The sequence below is a fragment of the Exophiala aquamarina genome (genome assembly GCF_000709125.1).
Source record: "Exophiala aquamarina CBS 119918 chromosome Unknown aczIA-supercont1.3, whole genome shotgun sequence".
NCBI lineage: Eukaryota > Fungi > Ascomycota > Eurotiomycetes > Chaetothyriales > Herpotrichiellaceae > Exophiala > Exophiala aquamarina.
The window spans coordinates 950103-964256 of NW_013550585.1; the positions used below are offsets into that span (position 1 = coordinate 950103).

Genomic DNA, 14154 nt, shown 5'->3' on the forward strand with positions numbered 1-14154 from the left:
GCCCTCATCTAGAACCGATTTCGTTCATTACTCTGCATTACATATACTTTTGCGGCACGTGCCTTCTGGCCGCCATCATCTTCTGGGGCTCTTCGACTCCCTCCCGGAGCGTCCGCTTCATCGACAGCCTTTTCCTCGCTGTTTCGGCCATGACCGAGGCTGGGTTGAACACCGTCAATCTGTCGACTCTGTAAGTTTATTCTGGGGAAGTTCGATTGTCGGGGCTCATTTGGACAGTAATACATGGCAGCAGATCATTCTCTTTCTGCTAATCATCATGGGTTCTTCGATATTTGTCTCTATCGCAGTTTTGAGTGTCCGGAAAGGCGCGTTCGAGAGACAATTGGAGGAGCTCGCAGAGCGTAAGCGACGACGGCTTGGAATTCGGACCCTCAGCTTCTCCCTCTCAAAAAGGCGAGCCAGCGTCAGTAATCAGCGGGAAGAAGCAGTTGCTTCTGGGGTCGTTCGAGGCAATCCCATCCAAGACCCTGATCCCGAAACTGAATATCGGCCGACCTTTTCAGCTCGCGTGCGCACGGAATCCATGAACAACCAGCAAAAGCCAGAGGTACCGAACGGCGACGCAGATCCGGGACCTGAGCCGGCAGTCCCTGGACACATCACGTTCGGAGATGAACCTCATCCCTTGAGGCAAGCCACTGGCCAGATGCAACCACCACAGCGGCGGAGGACAATTCTTCCTGGCAATAGCGGCGTTGCTGCTCACTCCATGGCCAATCATCCGCGTCATGCTCAGCCTGTCGTTCGGCGGAACGAGGAGTCAGACGAGTGTAACCAATTACGGTCCGGCTCACTCGCAAGACTAAACAAGTACTTCGACTCCATCGGTGGGTTGGTCGGTCGCAACAGCCAGTTCCACCATCTCAGTGAAAAAGAAAGGCGAGCACTCGGAGGTATCGAGTATGACGCCATCTGCTTCCTTTCGTGGCTCGTCCCGATTTACTTCGTCCTTTTCCAACTGTTTGGAGCTATTGGTGTTGGCGCATGGCTACAAATCAATCGTCCAGACTCTGCTTACGCCAACGGTCCGCTGTCTCACCCCTAGCCAGACGAGTGCTGACAATCTATCAGGACTCAATCCTTTCTGGACGGGGGCTTTCTTTGCCATCAGTGCCTTTAACAACTCCGGCATGGCGCTTCTCGATGCAAACGCCACCGCTCTACAGACCAGTTATTACTGTTTGCTGACTTTGAGTCTACTGATCCTTGCAGGCAACACGTGCTTTCCACCGTTCCTCAGACTGATTGTGTGGACTTTGAGGAACTGTATACCCAAGACGTGGTCGCCACGATGGCAGAAATGGCGGAATGTCCTGACTTTCATTCTCAACCATCCAAGACGGGTGTATACAAATCTCTTTCCAGCGAAACACACCTGGTGGCTAGTGCTTTCTCTCATCCTCCTCAACGGAATCGATTGGCTAGGTAATCCGGGCTTCACCTTTCATTACGTGCATCTCCTTCGAACTGACCGATTTGATCCCAGCATTCGAGATCCTCAACTCCGGCAACCCAGTGGTCGAATCCATCCCTTCCCACTTCCGTGTCCTCGACGGCCTCTTCCAAGCCTTTGCCGTCCGCAACGGTGGCTTCTACGTCGTTGCCATCTCCGGCCTCTACCCCGGCCTTCTTGTCCTCTACGTATTGATGATGTACATCTCCGCCTTCCCTGTCACGATGGCCATCCGCAACACCAATGTCTATGAAGAGCGCTCCCTAGGTATATTTGCTGATGAACAGGCTGAAGAAGGGCCTCCCCAGATGAAGGTTTCCCAGAGCAGAGGCAGGGATTTCTTGAAGGGACTGAAGCGGACGATGACTATAAGCCACGGTCCTGGGACAGCGCAAACGGCGAAGTCCGCGAGTGGTTGGTCTAACCAAGACTTCCTCCGGACCCAGCTGCGCGGACAACTAGGCCATGATCTTTGGTGGATCGCACTCGCCATCTTCCTCATCACGATCATCGAAACAGGGCAGTTCAATCGTGACCCCGTCGTCTTCTCGATCTTCAACGTCATATTCGAAGTCGTATCCGCATACGGTTGTGTGGGAATCTCTGTCGGTGTGCCGTGGAACGCGTACAGCTTTTGTGGAGCGTGGCATACGGGGAGTAAATTGGTGTTGTGCGCCGTTATGCTGAGAGGACGGCACCGAGGGTTGCCCGTAGCGATTGACAGGGCTATCCTACTGCCAAGCGCGACGCTGGGTTGGGCGGAAGAGGAGGATGCTCATCGCAGGCAATGGTCGAGGTCAAGAATGAGGGAGAGTGACGGGCAAAGAAGTCGGAGTCTGAGTGCGGTTGGCCGGATGGTGTAGACGTGATTTGTCCCGGCTCCTCGTCAACCAGTATCTGCTTCTTCTCTCTTCTGCATCTTCAAGTGGTTGAAAATCAAGTTTTCATTCTTTGCATTTCCATCGCGTTTGAGTGCTTTTGCTTACAGAGCGAGATACAGGTTTCCTTCAGGGTCGGTACACAGTCGTAGAAATCGATATCGGCCACGCAGTGTATTTTCAATGTACAGCTAGTCAAAAGCCATGGATTTGCTCGTTGCCCGGGTCAGCAGCGCATTGCTCAAGGTATGACAAACAGGATATAGGGCACTATTATCATATTCGAACTAATTTCAGGTGCCAAACAAAGGTAGCGTCTTGTACGCGATGGAGCTATTCTATCCGCATGGAGACGTTCAAAACCCAGAATGGCTGGCGGCGTACCGTGTGTTGGTGGCCAGGACGACCAAAGCCGCGCAGAAGGCGGCTGAACGCGCCCAACGAGCACGAGGACGTGGACACAAGCGCGAAGAGGGCTGCCCGTGTGTAGCCTCTGGCTTTGTTTGGTGGTTCCTAAGCACGCGACGTGCGTCAGTCAGGAAAGGAGTTGCGGCCTTGGCTGGGAAGAGGTCCTGAGGTTCTGGATCATCATCTTTCACGTGTAGCCAGGTACGATTTCTGTTTGTAGCTCGCATGAATCAAAGAGTGCTACTCGTGCGTGGTGTCATTGACAATCTGTCTGTTGGCCATCAAGTCTGCAAGCTCAATGGCGCCACCAGGATTTGACCGTCCCCGGATGGACCCAGCCCTCTACCAAAAGTTGGAGACTGATACAGCACGGGCGGCCTTGGTCTGCCTGTGGTCGACGATATCAGATATCTTCATACTATCCCAGCCGCCAGCACCGGATGGGATACTATCGTCGAACAGGCCGCCGCTCATGAGTTTCTCAAGATGGTCAACGAGACCGAACCTGGCTACTCGTGAGTCAGGTGGTCCCAGAGTTTCGTCAACTTGCGTCAGTGGGAACCTGCAAGTCGGTGTTCACGCAAAGCTGACGGCACTAGATGCTCTACTGCCGATGTTTCTTTTTGTCTTGAGCGTTGGTTGGTCTCTCCGTAGCTGCTGAGAATCGGGCGTTGTGGCTTGTATCGTGCAAGAGTAGACCAGTTTGGCGCGCGTGTGGCTCTCTATATTAGGGACTTAACAACATAGGATCCCAGGCAGCTAATCAAGCAAGGATGATGCTCAACGGCCGGGTGCTATACCCAGCCAAGGGAAGTATAATATATAATAGACACCTTAAAAACGTTGTAAGTTTGGGCTCCAGATTTATTCAAAGTTTGGGCTTATGGTCTAGGGGTATGATTTTCGTTTCGCATCGCTTTGTCTGTGATTATGAAAGGTCGGGGGTTCAATTCCCCCTGAGTCCAATTTTTTTTGTCCCGGGTCCCGGGTCTCGGGTGTTGGAGGAACCCTACTTTTTTGGTGGTGGGGGGGAAGCCGAGGGGGAAGAACTTCTGTGCGGTGATGAACTCTTCTATATCCCTAATCAATCACTAAAAGAGACATACTCGCGTTTTCAACCTTCTGTATGTCTGACCTCCACCTCCACAAGTTTTACCTTCCTTTTGGATCTGTGGACGGGCCTGCGATGGCAGCGTTGGGAGGGGCCAGAGATTGGGATTCGGGGCCTTTGAAAGCAAACAAACTACTACATAGAATTCACGAGCTTCATCCGCCTATTAGGAAAGAAAAGATGAAAAGACAGGGACCGATGCGAATGTCATAAACGACAAACGCCACAAAGCAGGTAGACGTCACAGAATGCAGAAACGCTGAGGTGTCCAACGCGCGGAGACCACTAAAACGCATAGGACGAAGCTTTGACTACGAAAGATGGACTTCAGGTTGATAGAGAATCGACCCCAGTATTTTCATCTAGCACGGAGAAGTGCTCCCCCAAAGGTGTGAATTCGAAAACCGCCAGACGAGATGTCGCCGATCCCACTGAGTAATGGCCCGTGGGTGATAATACAAGGTAGAGCGACCGCCGCTGTTTATAGATGTCAGTGCTGGAGCTACCATCAGCCCCAGAATCGAGGATCATGTGAAAGTGATTGGGTTCCGGGTAGTGGAGGCTAGGCCGGCAAGGAAACCGAATACTGTAGTGATTGAATACAAGTTGAAAAGGGGGCGGAGCTGCTCTGCCTAACTAAGTTCGAGAATCTGGGATGACACAACCATCAACCACGTCCTGAACCGCCAGAGCTGTTTAAATACCAAGTGAGAACTCAACGCCAACGTCTATTTGGCGGGCCATCTTCACAATCTTCGAAAAATCGACCGCCTTCTCCGCCGCTTCTTGCAGGTCGGTGATGGAGAAGATCTTGAGACCTGAGTTGTTGACCTGGAGGGAGAGTCAGTGGCTGGGCTGCGAAATGTCACGGGTCCCGAGAAAGCTTACCAGTTCAGCGGCCTTTTCCATATTTGTGCCCTGCAGCCTGCATACGATAGGCAACCGCAAGTTCATTTGCTCGACAACATTGATCAACCCCTGTGCGATAGCATCACATCTGACAATGCCACCAAAGATGTTGACGAAAATGGCGGTGACCTTGGGGTCGCTCGTGATGAGAGTAAAGGCAGATTTGATCGCTTCTGGGGTTGCACCACCACCGACATCCAGGAAGTTAGCGGGAGATCCACCACTCAGCTTGATGATATCCATGGTTGCCATGGCTAGACCAGCACCGTTGACAAGACAACCGATGTCGCCGTCGAGTTTGATGAAGTTCAGGCCGTGTCTTGAAAACGGTTAGACACGGTCGGGGGAACCAACAGGGATGGGTCATACTCAGCAGCCTTGACTTCGTCAGCATCTTCTTGCGAGGTATCCCTCCAACTGAACACCTCCTTCTGTCGAAATTCAGCGTTGTCGTCGAAGCCGAGTTTGGCGTCCATGGCCATCACCTGGTGGTCGCTGGTCTCGCTCAAAGGGTTGATCTCGATCTGGGTGGCATCCTTGTCGACGAATACTTGATAGAGCTTTTGAATCGTGTTCTTTGCATCTTCAATACATTGCTCGCTGAAGCCGAGCTCGGTGGCGATGTTTCTAGCGATGTCATCGGTCACACCTTTGTTGATGTCGATGTTGGTGGTGATGATCGCTTCGGGAGTTTCTTTGGCCACGGTCTCGATGTCCATTCCACCTTGCGACGAGGCGACAATGACCGGGGATTGAGTGGATCGGTCCATGAGGATGGCCAGGTAGAATTCGCGCCGAGCAAATTTGCGTTCACAGATGTAGACCGAGTTGCAGATGCGGCCGCGAGCACCGGTCTGTTTCGTAACGAGCTTATGGCCGATCATTTGGCCCGCAAACATCTTTGCTTCCGTCGGTCTGCGGAAAAGTCAGTGTCAAGATAGAACTCGGTGGGGTTACGAGACGCCTGACGTACGAGTAGATTACTCGGACACCACCTTTTAGGCCATTGTCGAAGGTTCCTTTGCCTCGTCCACCGGCCAGGACCTGTGCCTTGATCACCATGTCATCTCCGCCTGTGCAAGTCAGCAGCCGCCTTGCGCTCGAACATCGGGGTCTGTACCAATCTTCTTGGCTATTGCCTCAGCTTCTTCTGGTGTCCTTGCAACCTCGCCATTGGGAACTCCGACCCCGTACTATTTATTATTCACTTGTCAGGGCGCTGCGAGCTAGGCACAGGGTCTGAGTCAGGGCCGTACCGTTTTCAGTAGGTTCGCGGATAAGTACTCATGTATACTCAGGTTCCTCCGCTGTTGTTGTCCGAGGGAGCTCCGTAATGGGGTATCCTATAGCTCGAGGTCAGCGGTCACTTTTGCCGATGATAAGTAGAGGGTGACTGACTTTGACGGCTCTCAGGGCTGAGCCCAAGCTGCGGCTGCCCAGTCTATACATAATCCCCACGAAATGAGCCAGTCGACTTCGTGGACGATATAAAATGTCAGAGAGGAGTGGTTAAGATATACGGGCAGGTCTCTGAATTGATCGGGGTCGGGTGCAACCAACTTTACGAGTACATGCAGTTGGCAATTGGCAATTGGCAGGTGCAGCTTGAACCAAACCGCAGCGGAGCCAGCAAATCAGCCGTGGAGCACCTGCCGCGGAGCACTCATGCCGCTAGTGTTCTTGGCGCGATCGCCTATCAACACCCGTTCTTCTCTGCTCCTCCGACATCCGACTGTATCATAAAGGAGGCCATCTCTGTTTGATAAGTCATTGGAATTTCAAGTATATTGCGCATCCTACATGTCATTATCTGAATTGGGCATTCCATGCTGCCCAATGGTCCTTAGCCGCGGGTTGTCGAGCTAGGCCCCATCTCTGAAGCTCCTTCACCTCGTCCGTGAACGTCTTCTCAGCCGCTCGCCAAAGCTCAAAGTCTATGATGGTACTGGTAATGATAGTGAGAGGGCTAGCACCCACCAGGAAGATGGTTGTTCGACCTACCACCGTCTTTTTCCGGCCTCCCATAAAACATTCCGTAACGCGCAGTCGATGGGTTCGATGCCCATGGCATATATCGAGCTACGGGGTGGTCTGGGTCAGTGCGATTGCTAACCAAACAGAAGTACCTTGAGCTCACCGGAGTGCGACTAGGAATTCCTTCACAATCACTTCGCGCTCATCGGCAGGCATCCCCCAGTAATAAAGATTGTGTAGCGAGTCGCCAGGCATTTTCGTCATCACAGTAAAGGTTAGATATCCTCCTGGAAGGGGTCCATCTGGACCTTGTGTGGCTTGCTTGTAGTGCACCAGGTGTGGCACATGCTCGCTGCCAGTACCACGAAATATCTCCAATGCTTTCAACTCGGCTCTTGTCGTATTGCTTGATACTGCCTCAGGATCGGCGGCTGGGTCGCTTTCTTTACCCGGAACCCTGTATTGCATGAATTCTCATAAAGGCTTCTACTGCGAGGATCTCCCTTACTGAGCTTTGATCTTCATGATATACTCATCAGAGCATGCGATACTTGAATCGATTCGACTGCACGTATAGACAATACGACCTTCGGCAGGAGTTCCATCGTGGCAATGTCTGAAAGTTGTGAGAGGTTGTAGTAGCTGATAAGAGATACCATCCGAGAACTCGACGACCCTGTCGAGGAAGGACGGCATCATTGCATCACTGCCCGCCATGCTTAGAAGTGTGAGCGAGGATCAGTCGATGCAGCAGCGGTACATAGGAGCCATCAATGCTAAGTCAATCCCCGAAGAAGGAGGCTTCTCATTATCCGTTCAGACTTTCAATGCAGATGTATACACCAATGCCGATCTCTTTTATTTCGATCGAGTATTGCTTTCCGCAAGTCCGATACGCTCTGGGGCCTGAACAAGACTAACAATGCCAAGCTAGGTGAGATTGTTGCCGCATGCCATGCCGCTTTAGACGTTGGATGAGCGCCGCCCTATGCTTAGCCATGGGACTATCGGGTTACCCGGATTCTGCAGCAGCCTCCTCCCTTTGCTACAGTCAACTTGTTATCCAACACGACACAGCATGTTAAGTTGAATATATGGGTCCCTTCAGACCGGGGCCCACACCTGCCTGGCTACGATACATGGTTCAACATGGAGACCGCGCCTGATCGGAGCGGAAGCGGCGAAATCCAGCTTCGCCGGGCACCTGGACGGTACTGTAGTGGATATGCCCTGACACAGTTTCCCAACGGGCTTGCCACGCCAGCACATTTCAGGACTGGATTGACCAACGCAAAGCTTCTGGATGACCTACAAGAATCACATAGTGCATAGCTGGCCAGACACATTTTAACCCTCTGAGCCTTCCAGGGATGTTTCACGTACCGTGTACTAGATGTCAAGAACCGCCATTTTTACAACCGAAAGCCACTTCAGCTCACATCGGGGACAACTGGGCAAGATCGTGAAGCTCAATACGGCACTTCTAGGTAAAAGGCAACTGGCCAACTTTGATTTGCTGATAGCGTGTTCTCACAGAGCTGTTCCCTCAGCCTATCGTGACGATTGAGACTTGATGTGAAACTCTGCCTGGGTTCCATATCTCACAAGTGGTCGATCTAATCACTTCACAGCCAGCTTGAAGATGTCGCAGCATTCACCACTAAGAAATCCGCTGCTAATGTATCGAAGACATGTATCGAAGCCAGGCCGATCGCGGCAACCCCACAGAAACAGGTTGCAAGAAACAGCAAGAACAAACAGCAATGAAGGGAGCAAAGTTGAACCACACCAAATTAGCCACTCTCAATCAATTGGCGCATAGAAACTGAATTTACCATGCGGATCGAACTCCCTCTTCAATCTTCGCAGTTTCTCCAGCCTCCACGGCTCGTACCCATACCAAGACTCGATTCTCTCATCTCCATAAGCATAATTGATGTATGCTTGCAACTCCGAAGTCCCACTTCCGGCCAGGAGCACGTCACGCATTCGCTGGCCCCATTCCTTGGCAGTAGTGTCAAGGCTCTTGTTGGGAAAGTAGTGGATTGCTGGTGAGCTATAACAACATTTAGTCGGCTGCAGAGGACACTTGAAGTGGGAGCACTCACAGAAGTAATTTATTATGTCGATAAGGCACCGCCGTGCTTTCCCTGTCCACGGCATGCACGGCCTGCATGGAGAAAGCTTCGATCATGAAGAAACTGTGGATAAAAGCCTGTTCCTGCGCCAACATGTCGCTGAATGTTTCATATGCCTGCCTCAGTGCGGAAACATTGATCTCTAGTAAGTCGTTGGGAAACCGCAGCACCACCGCCCCTTTCTGACATGAGAGGTCACTCTCACCTGTGCCAGTTTTTGAAGGAATATCGACATATGATATTTCTTCTCTAGTCGATGATATAGGCACTAGTTCGTGGATTGGTGCCGCGTAAGATCGCTGTTCCGAGACTGGACCATCATAGAGCATGATATAGCGGATAACCGGCTGGTTGTGGTCAGTCTTGAGGTCTCTGGAATCACCCTATCAACATACCTTCACGGGATCAATCTCAGGCATGAGATTTAGGAAGGACCAAAGGACCAGCTCTGGAGGCTGCGACTCCATGAGGCGATTGTGAACCGAGAACAATTCCTCTAGCTTATCGCCTGTGAACACAAGCTCTTCCAAAACCCATGTTTTATTGACCCTTGCGTCATATATCTTGGATGTGAACTCGATCACAATACCAAAGTTATGTCCAGCGCCTTGCAGCGCCCAGAAAAGGTCTGGGTTCTCCTCCTTGGACGCTGTGACTGCTGTCCCGTTCGCCAACACAAGTCTAGAACTGATCAACTGATCAGACAGGAGGCCGTACTGGCCCTGAAGAGTTCCACGGCCACCTCCAAGCATCGCTCCCGTGATTCCGACGCACTCACAGACACCCGTTACTGTCTCCGTCAGCATAGAACCCAAGGCATGCTGGCTTTCGACATCTCACCAGTCTGCTTTCCGGCCGCCCACAAGCGGTCAATGACTGCCTTGGATTTTGTTCCTCCTCCTATCGTGACAGAGTTTCCATCGGGGTTGATGTTGACGTGATTCAGCCGGCCCATCCAGATCTCGATGCCATTGTGGACTTTCTCCATGGAGCTAATGGCTCCATGACCACCTCCGAAAGCGAGGATAGGTTGGTTGTGCCTGTTGGAATACAGGACCTATATCGGGCCAGTCAGCCAAGGCCGACATTTTTGGGACGTACCAGAAGACTGCTCGTACCGTCTGCTGTATATCCTCTTCCGTAGCCACAGCTACGACAGCGCCAATGTCAGGGCTCAAGCTGTCGATCCACCTTGTGGTCTTGTCGCGAAACTCAGCTGTCCCAGGTAGAAATATTGACGCTCCGGGGGAGAGGAGAGGGCCCAGCTCGTACTCTAATCTCCCATCACCTCCGTCACCAGTTTTCAATATGTCTGGATAAACCAGGACTGCCACCGTTGCGGCAGCAGCCACCAAGAGCGCCATGGCGGTGGTCGATTCAACCCGACCACCTCCTCCTGCAGCGCTCGGCTGCTTCGAGCTTAGACTTACCATACCGATACCAATGAAGCCTCGACAGGGTGCTAGAATTTCCCTATTCAATATACACCGTGACCTTCATAGAGTTTTAAAATGTGATGGTCCAAATTGTGCCAGTATTAACCCGACTTTTACCTTTTATACCCCTAACCAAGAGGCCGGCGCTCATTTGTTTACGACAGGAATCTCGCGGAATAGAGGGTACAAGGCCACAGTATGGCACGCCCCTCTTGACAATTCCTCCGAACGACATCCTCTCGGTGACTTTCTTACCAAGCTTCACAAAAAGTGAAAAGGTCGAGAATGGTTGCAGGCGACTCCTTATTGGTAGAGACTAGTTAGAGCCTTGCGCTTGGGAGCGTTGCCAGACTTGCTCGCCTCGAAAAGTCGATGGAATTAGAAATCGGCTAAAAGCCGACCCGTCGGCAAATTAGCTACGATTTGTAATGAAAGTTCCTAATGGGCCATCGCACTTGATCCCAACATCTTTATTCTTGCAGGCAGTGTAACGTGAATCTACTGCCTTGATAGAATGTACAAGTAAGACCATCACCTATTGAATTCACCCCAGTTATTAGACGGACATTGCTATGCCAACCAGTAGCCCCCCAAAAACAAGTGACATGTACTCATGAAATCGGTTCATCTGAGACCTAGATGACCCATGTCTGCACTGGTCTGCTTTCCCTGCAGCAGTTCGCTCACCACGAGACCGGTGCCTAAACTCAAAGAGATTCCCCAAGGCCCGTGGCCGGAGGCAACCCAGACACCACCACCTCGTGTCATCAAGCCTCCCAGATCCTCCTCCTCGAGCTGGGCAATAATGGGGTTCCCGCTTTCACTGATCGGCCGGAAACATAAGCCTTCCCTGACGGTCTCCAAGTCATCCTGATGAAGCTCATCTCCCGCTTTCGCCAAACCGGTCAATTGCACGATTGTATTGCGCACAATCGCCGTGCTCTTGGGGTCCATCAGCCCTTTCACATCCGTGGCGACCTCGGGTAGTGGAAGTTTGCTGTCGTTGAGACCCCCGAGCCAGATCTCGGCTTCTCCGTTGCGTGCTAAGCGTGCAAATGCTTCGGTGGCGAAGTCCCAGTGACGGGTAGGTCCAGCATAGATCGAATAGCATAGCCAGTTGTCCCTGCCGCCCCCGATGTTGCGTTCGTAAGGGTCGATGAATGGTGCTTTGTACCTAGGCGACTTGACGACGATGCTATGACCGGCTAGCGGTTCGATCGGAATGCGAGCCTTGGTGCCAAATAGAGTCTCAAAGATTCTTGGCGTCCATGCTCCAGCGGCGAGGACGATCTTCTGGCACGCAATATATTTGTCCTCGTCGTCGAGAGAAGAAACAAGTCGCAGACCTTGCAAGCAATGAAGATCGTCAACATCCGTCACCAGGTCCCTGACCCTCGTTGCCAGATGAAGCTGCACGCCCCTCTTTTGAACTTCCTCCAGCAGGAACTGGCATAATTCCCGCGGCTCAACCTGGGCGCATTCTCCGGGGCCTGCAATTGTTTCCAACGTCCCGCCTTTCTGCGGCGTGAAGACAGCCGGGGATCCATCGGCGTTGACAGTATCGCGTCTCTTGACACCAGGGCCCTCCGCGCCAACCTCGGAATTGCTTCTGACCTCGTTCGCCCTACTTGTGCCCTCGAGGATCCAGTCTCCAGACTTGGCTTTCTTCCCAGCTGCATCGACGCCGTGTTCGTTCATGCTGAGGCTGTAGACATGACTGCCCGCATAGCCCCATTTCCGCGCCCCGCCATGCCGCTCGGCCAATTCACGGTGGAGGCGAAAAGACAGCGCTCCAAGGCTCTCCACAGCAGGGTTGAACCAGTCCCGGGCGAGGAACCCCCCGGCGTAGCCACTTGCTGAGGCAAAGAGTTCCGCCGAGGAGTCGATGATATGGATCTCTTCCTCCGAGGATGGCGGCCGGCTCAGAGAGAGATAATAGGCGATCGACAGGCCTATGATGCCTCCGCCGATGATTACTGTCGACATGGTGCGTTGAACGCAAATGAAGAAGGGATTGGAATAGATTTAACGAGAGGTAATGATATGCTTAAGTGTGCCACTGCTTTACCTCACAGAATTCTTCGTATGTCGTAGCTGTCGCACGACTATTAATAAACGAGTTCATCAACGCGCAAGTAGTCCAATCTCGGCGCCATTAGACCCAGAATGATTGAAATGATGATGATGTTTAGATATCAAGAATCGATTGCAACATTACTTCACTTGAGATAAGTGAGCGCCTTGTGACGGTCGGCCTTCTCCGACCTTTTCATCGTTGGGTAATTACAAGAATGCTTGGGGTCGCCAGATAGATCGTTCTTTCTAAATTCTGTTGACGTCAGAGCCCTAAACGACGCTATCAAATAGTTTCATTCTTCTTGCGCACCGTGACAGAACTGCGTAAGGAAGCCAGGACCGGGTGAGTAAACAGGACGCATACAATGAGCGCCCAGCTTAGGGATTGTTGATCAAATTGCTTATGCTGGCCTTGCGCTCTTGCAGCCGCTTAGAAGATCACTCGAACCGGCAAGATTCAACACCATCTCTGCACGAAATTCGGTCGGTTGGCCTATTTAGCATCAACTTCAGGAGACGAAATGTCACACTCGAGAAAGCACTTCGGGCGTTCAGCAGACTTCCTTTCGAAACACAGGGTAAGTTCCCGCAGACATGTCGCCGATGGAAACCATGTTGTTCGTTCAAATTTTTATGCCTAACAACAACGCCAGTCGCAGAATCTGTCTTCGAAGACCATTGTGGTCACCGGCGCCACCGCAGGGATCGGGCTCGCAATAACGAACTACCTGTTGCGGTCAGAAGCACAGCATCTTCTGGTTCTTGCCGGGCGAAACACGCATGTTCTGGATGAGCTCCGGGCCAAGAACCCAGACCGTGTAGTCACCACGGCCGGCGACATGTCGGATCTAGACTACGTGAAATCCATGCTCCAGGGCGTGCAGCTGGACGGCAAGCTTGATGGGCTGATCCTCAATCATGGAACTCTGGGGTCGTGCCAGAGGATATGCGATGTTGAAGCCGAGGACTGGGAGAAGACGTTCAGAATCAACGTTACGAGTTTAGCTGTGCTGGTAAGTTCACCTCCTTGAATCCATGGCTACATCTCTAATCGCCGCCAGGTTCAATCTGGACTGCCACTCCTGCGGGCCGCCAAAGGTAGGATTGTATTCACATCGTCCGGGGCGGCTTCCAATGCGTATTCGTCATGGGGCGCGTACGGAGCAACCAAAGCAGCAGTCAACCACCTCGCAATGACTCTGAAGAATGAAGAACCGGATGTTACAACCGTGTCCGTTAGACCGGGGGTGGTCGACACGGCCATGCAGGGAGACATCCGCGACAAGTACCTGCAAAACATGGATGAGAAAGATCAAGAAAAGTTTGGGAGCGCGAAGAGGGATGGGAAGCTGTTGCCCGCCGAGAAGCCAGGTCATGTCATCGCAGAACTGGCCGTGCGCGCACCAGATGAGCTTTCTGGTCAATTCTTAAGGTATGTTTACGAATCGAAATGTTGAGAGGCATTGTTAACATTTATGAACAGCTGGGATGATCCCAAACTAGCAGCGTATCAATCGAGCTGAATGGTATTTACGGAAGAAGAATGCCTGGGAAGATTTTAGGCGCCTAGGAACCCGAAAGGAAAATCTCTCCGGACGCAAACTACGGCAGCATGAGATGGAACTGCGGCTCGAATGAAACCTGGGAACGTGTTAGTGAATTCTCCCGAATTGTTGAACGAAGCTGCGTGGGAGGTGTGACATGAATCAGGCGAAAGATGAAAATAGTTGCACATGTTGAAGCATTAGAC

The 14154-nt window shown here is 52.0% G+C and overlaps 6 protein-coding genes across 6 annotated transcripts; 2 read left to right on the forward strand and 4 right to left on the reverse strand.

Moving 5' to 3' along the window:
* Nucleotides 1-277: 277 nt before the first annotated feature.
* Nucleotides 278-2337, forward strand: A1O9_03926 (uncharacterized protein; the record flags this gene model as incomplete). Its single annotated transcript, XM_013406219.1, has 3 exons — nt 278-1046; nt 1093-1446; nt 1508-2337. The coding sequence occupies 3 exons, from the start codon at nt 278-280 to the stop codon at nt 2335-2337; spliced, it is 1953 nt and encodes a 650-aa protein (XP_013261673.1).
* A 2230-nt stretch (nt 2338-4567) lies between these two features.
* A1O9_03928 (succinyl-CoA ligase [GDP-forming] subunit beta, mitochondrial) lies at nt 4568-6229 on the reverse strand (the record flags this gene model as incomplete). The annotated part of the gene is made up of 7 exons (XM_013406220.1): nt 4568-4702; nt 4760-5099; nt 5150-5695; nt 5754-5853; nt 5901-5973; nt 6037-6123; nt 6179-6229. 7 exons carry the CDS (start codon nt 6227-6229, stop codon nt 4568-4570), a joined length of 1332 nt encoding a protein of 443 aa, XP_013261674.1.
* A 357-nt stretch (nt 6230-6586) lies between these two features.
* Nucleotides 6587-7450, reverse strand: A1O9_03929 (uncharacterized protein; the record flags this gene model as incomplete). Its single annotated transcript, XM_013406221.1, has 4 exons — nt 6587-6725; nt 6782-6859; nt 6918-7211; nt 7263-7450. The coding sequence occupies 4 exons, from the start codon at nt 7448-7450 to the stop codon at nt 6587-6589; spliced, it is 699 nt and encodes a 232-aa protein (XP_013261675.1).
* A 1107-nt stretch (nt 7451-8557) lies between these two features.
* Nucleotides 8558-10256, reverse strand: A1O9_03930 (uncharacterized protein; the record flags this gene model as incomplete). Its single annotated transcript, XM_013406222.1, has 5 exons — nt 8558-8810; nt 8863-9239; nt 9288-9682; nt 9733-9949; nt 10011-10256. 5 exons carry the CDS (start codon nt 10254-10256, stop codon nt 8558-8560), a joined length of 1488 nt encoding a protein of 495 aa, XP_013261676.1.
* Nucleotides 10257-10952: 696 nt separating this feature from the next.
* A1O9_03931 (uncharacterized protein) lies at nt 10953-12314 on the reverse strand (the record flags this gene model as incomplete). The annotated part of the gene is made up of 1 exon (XM_013406223.1): nt 10953-12314. The coding sequence occupies one exon, from the start codon at nt 12312-12314 to the stop codon at nt 10953-10955; it is 1362 nt and encodes a 453-aa protein (XP_013261677.1).
* Nucleotides 12315-12925: 611 nt separating this feature from the next.
* On the forward strand, nt 12926-13927 carry A1O9_03932 (uncharacterized protein; the record flags this gene model as incomplete). The annotated part of the gene is made up of 4 exons (XM_013406224.1): nt 12926-12982; nt 13058-13417; nt 13466-13836; nt 13888-13927. The coding sequence occupies 4 exons, from the start codon at nt 12926-12928 to the stop codon at nt 13925-13927; spliced, it is 828 nt and encodes a 275-aa protein (XP_013261678.1).
* Between the last annotated feature and the right edge of the window lie 227 nt (nt 13928-14154).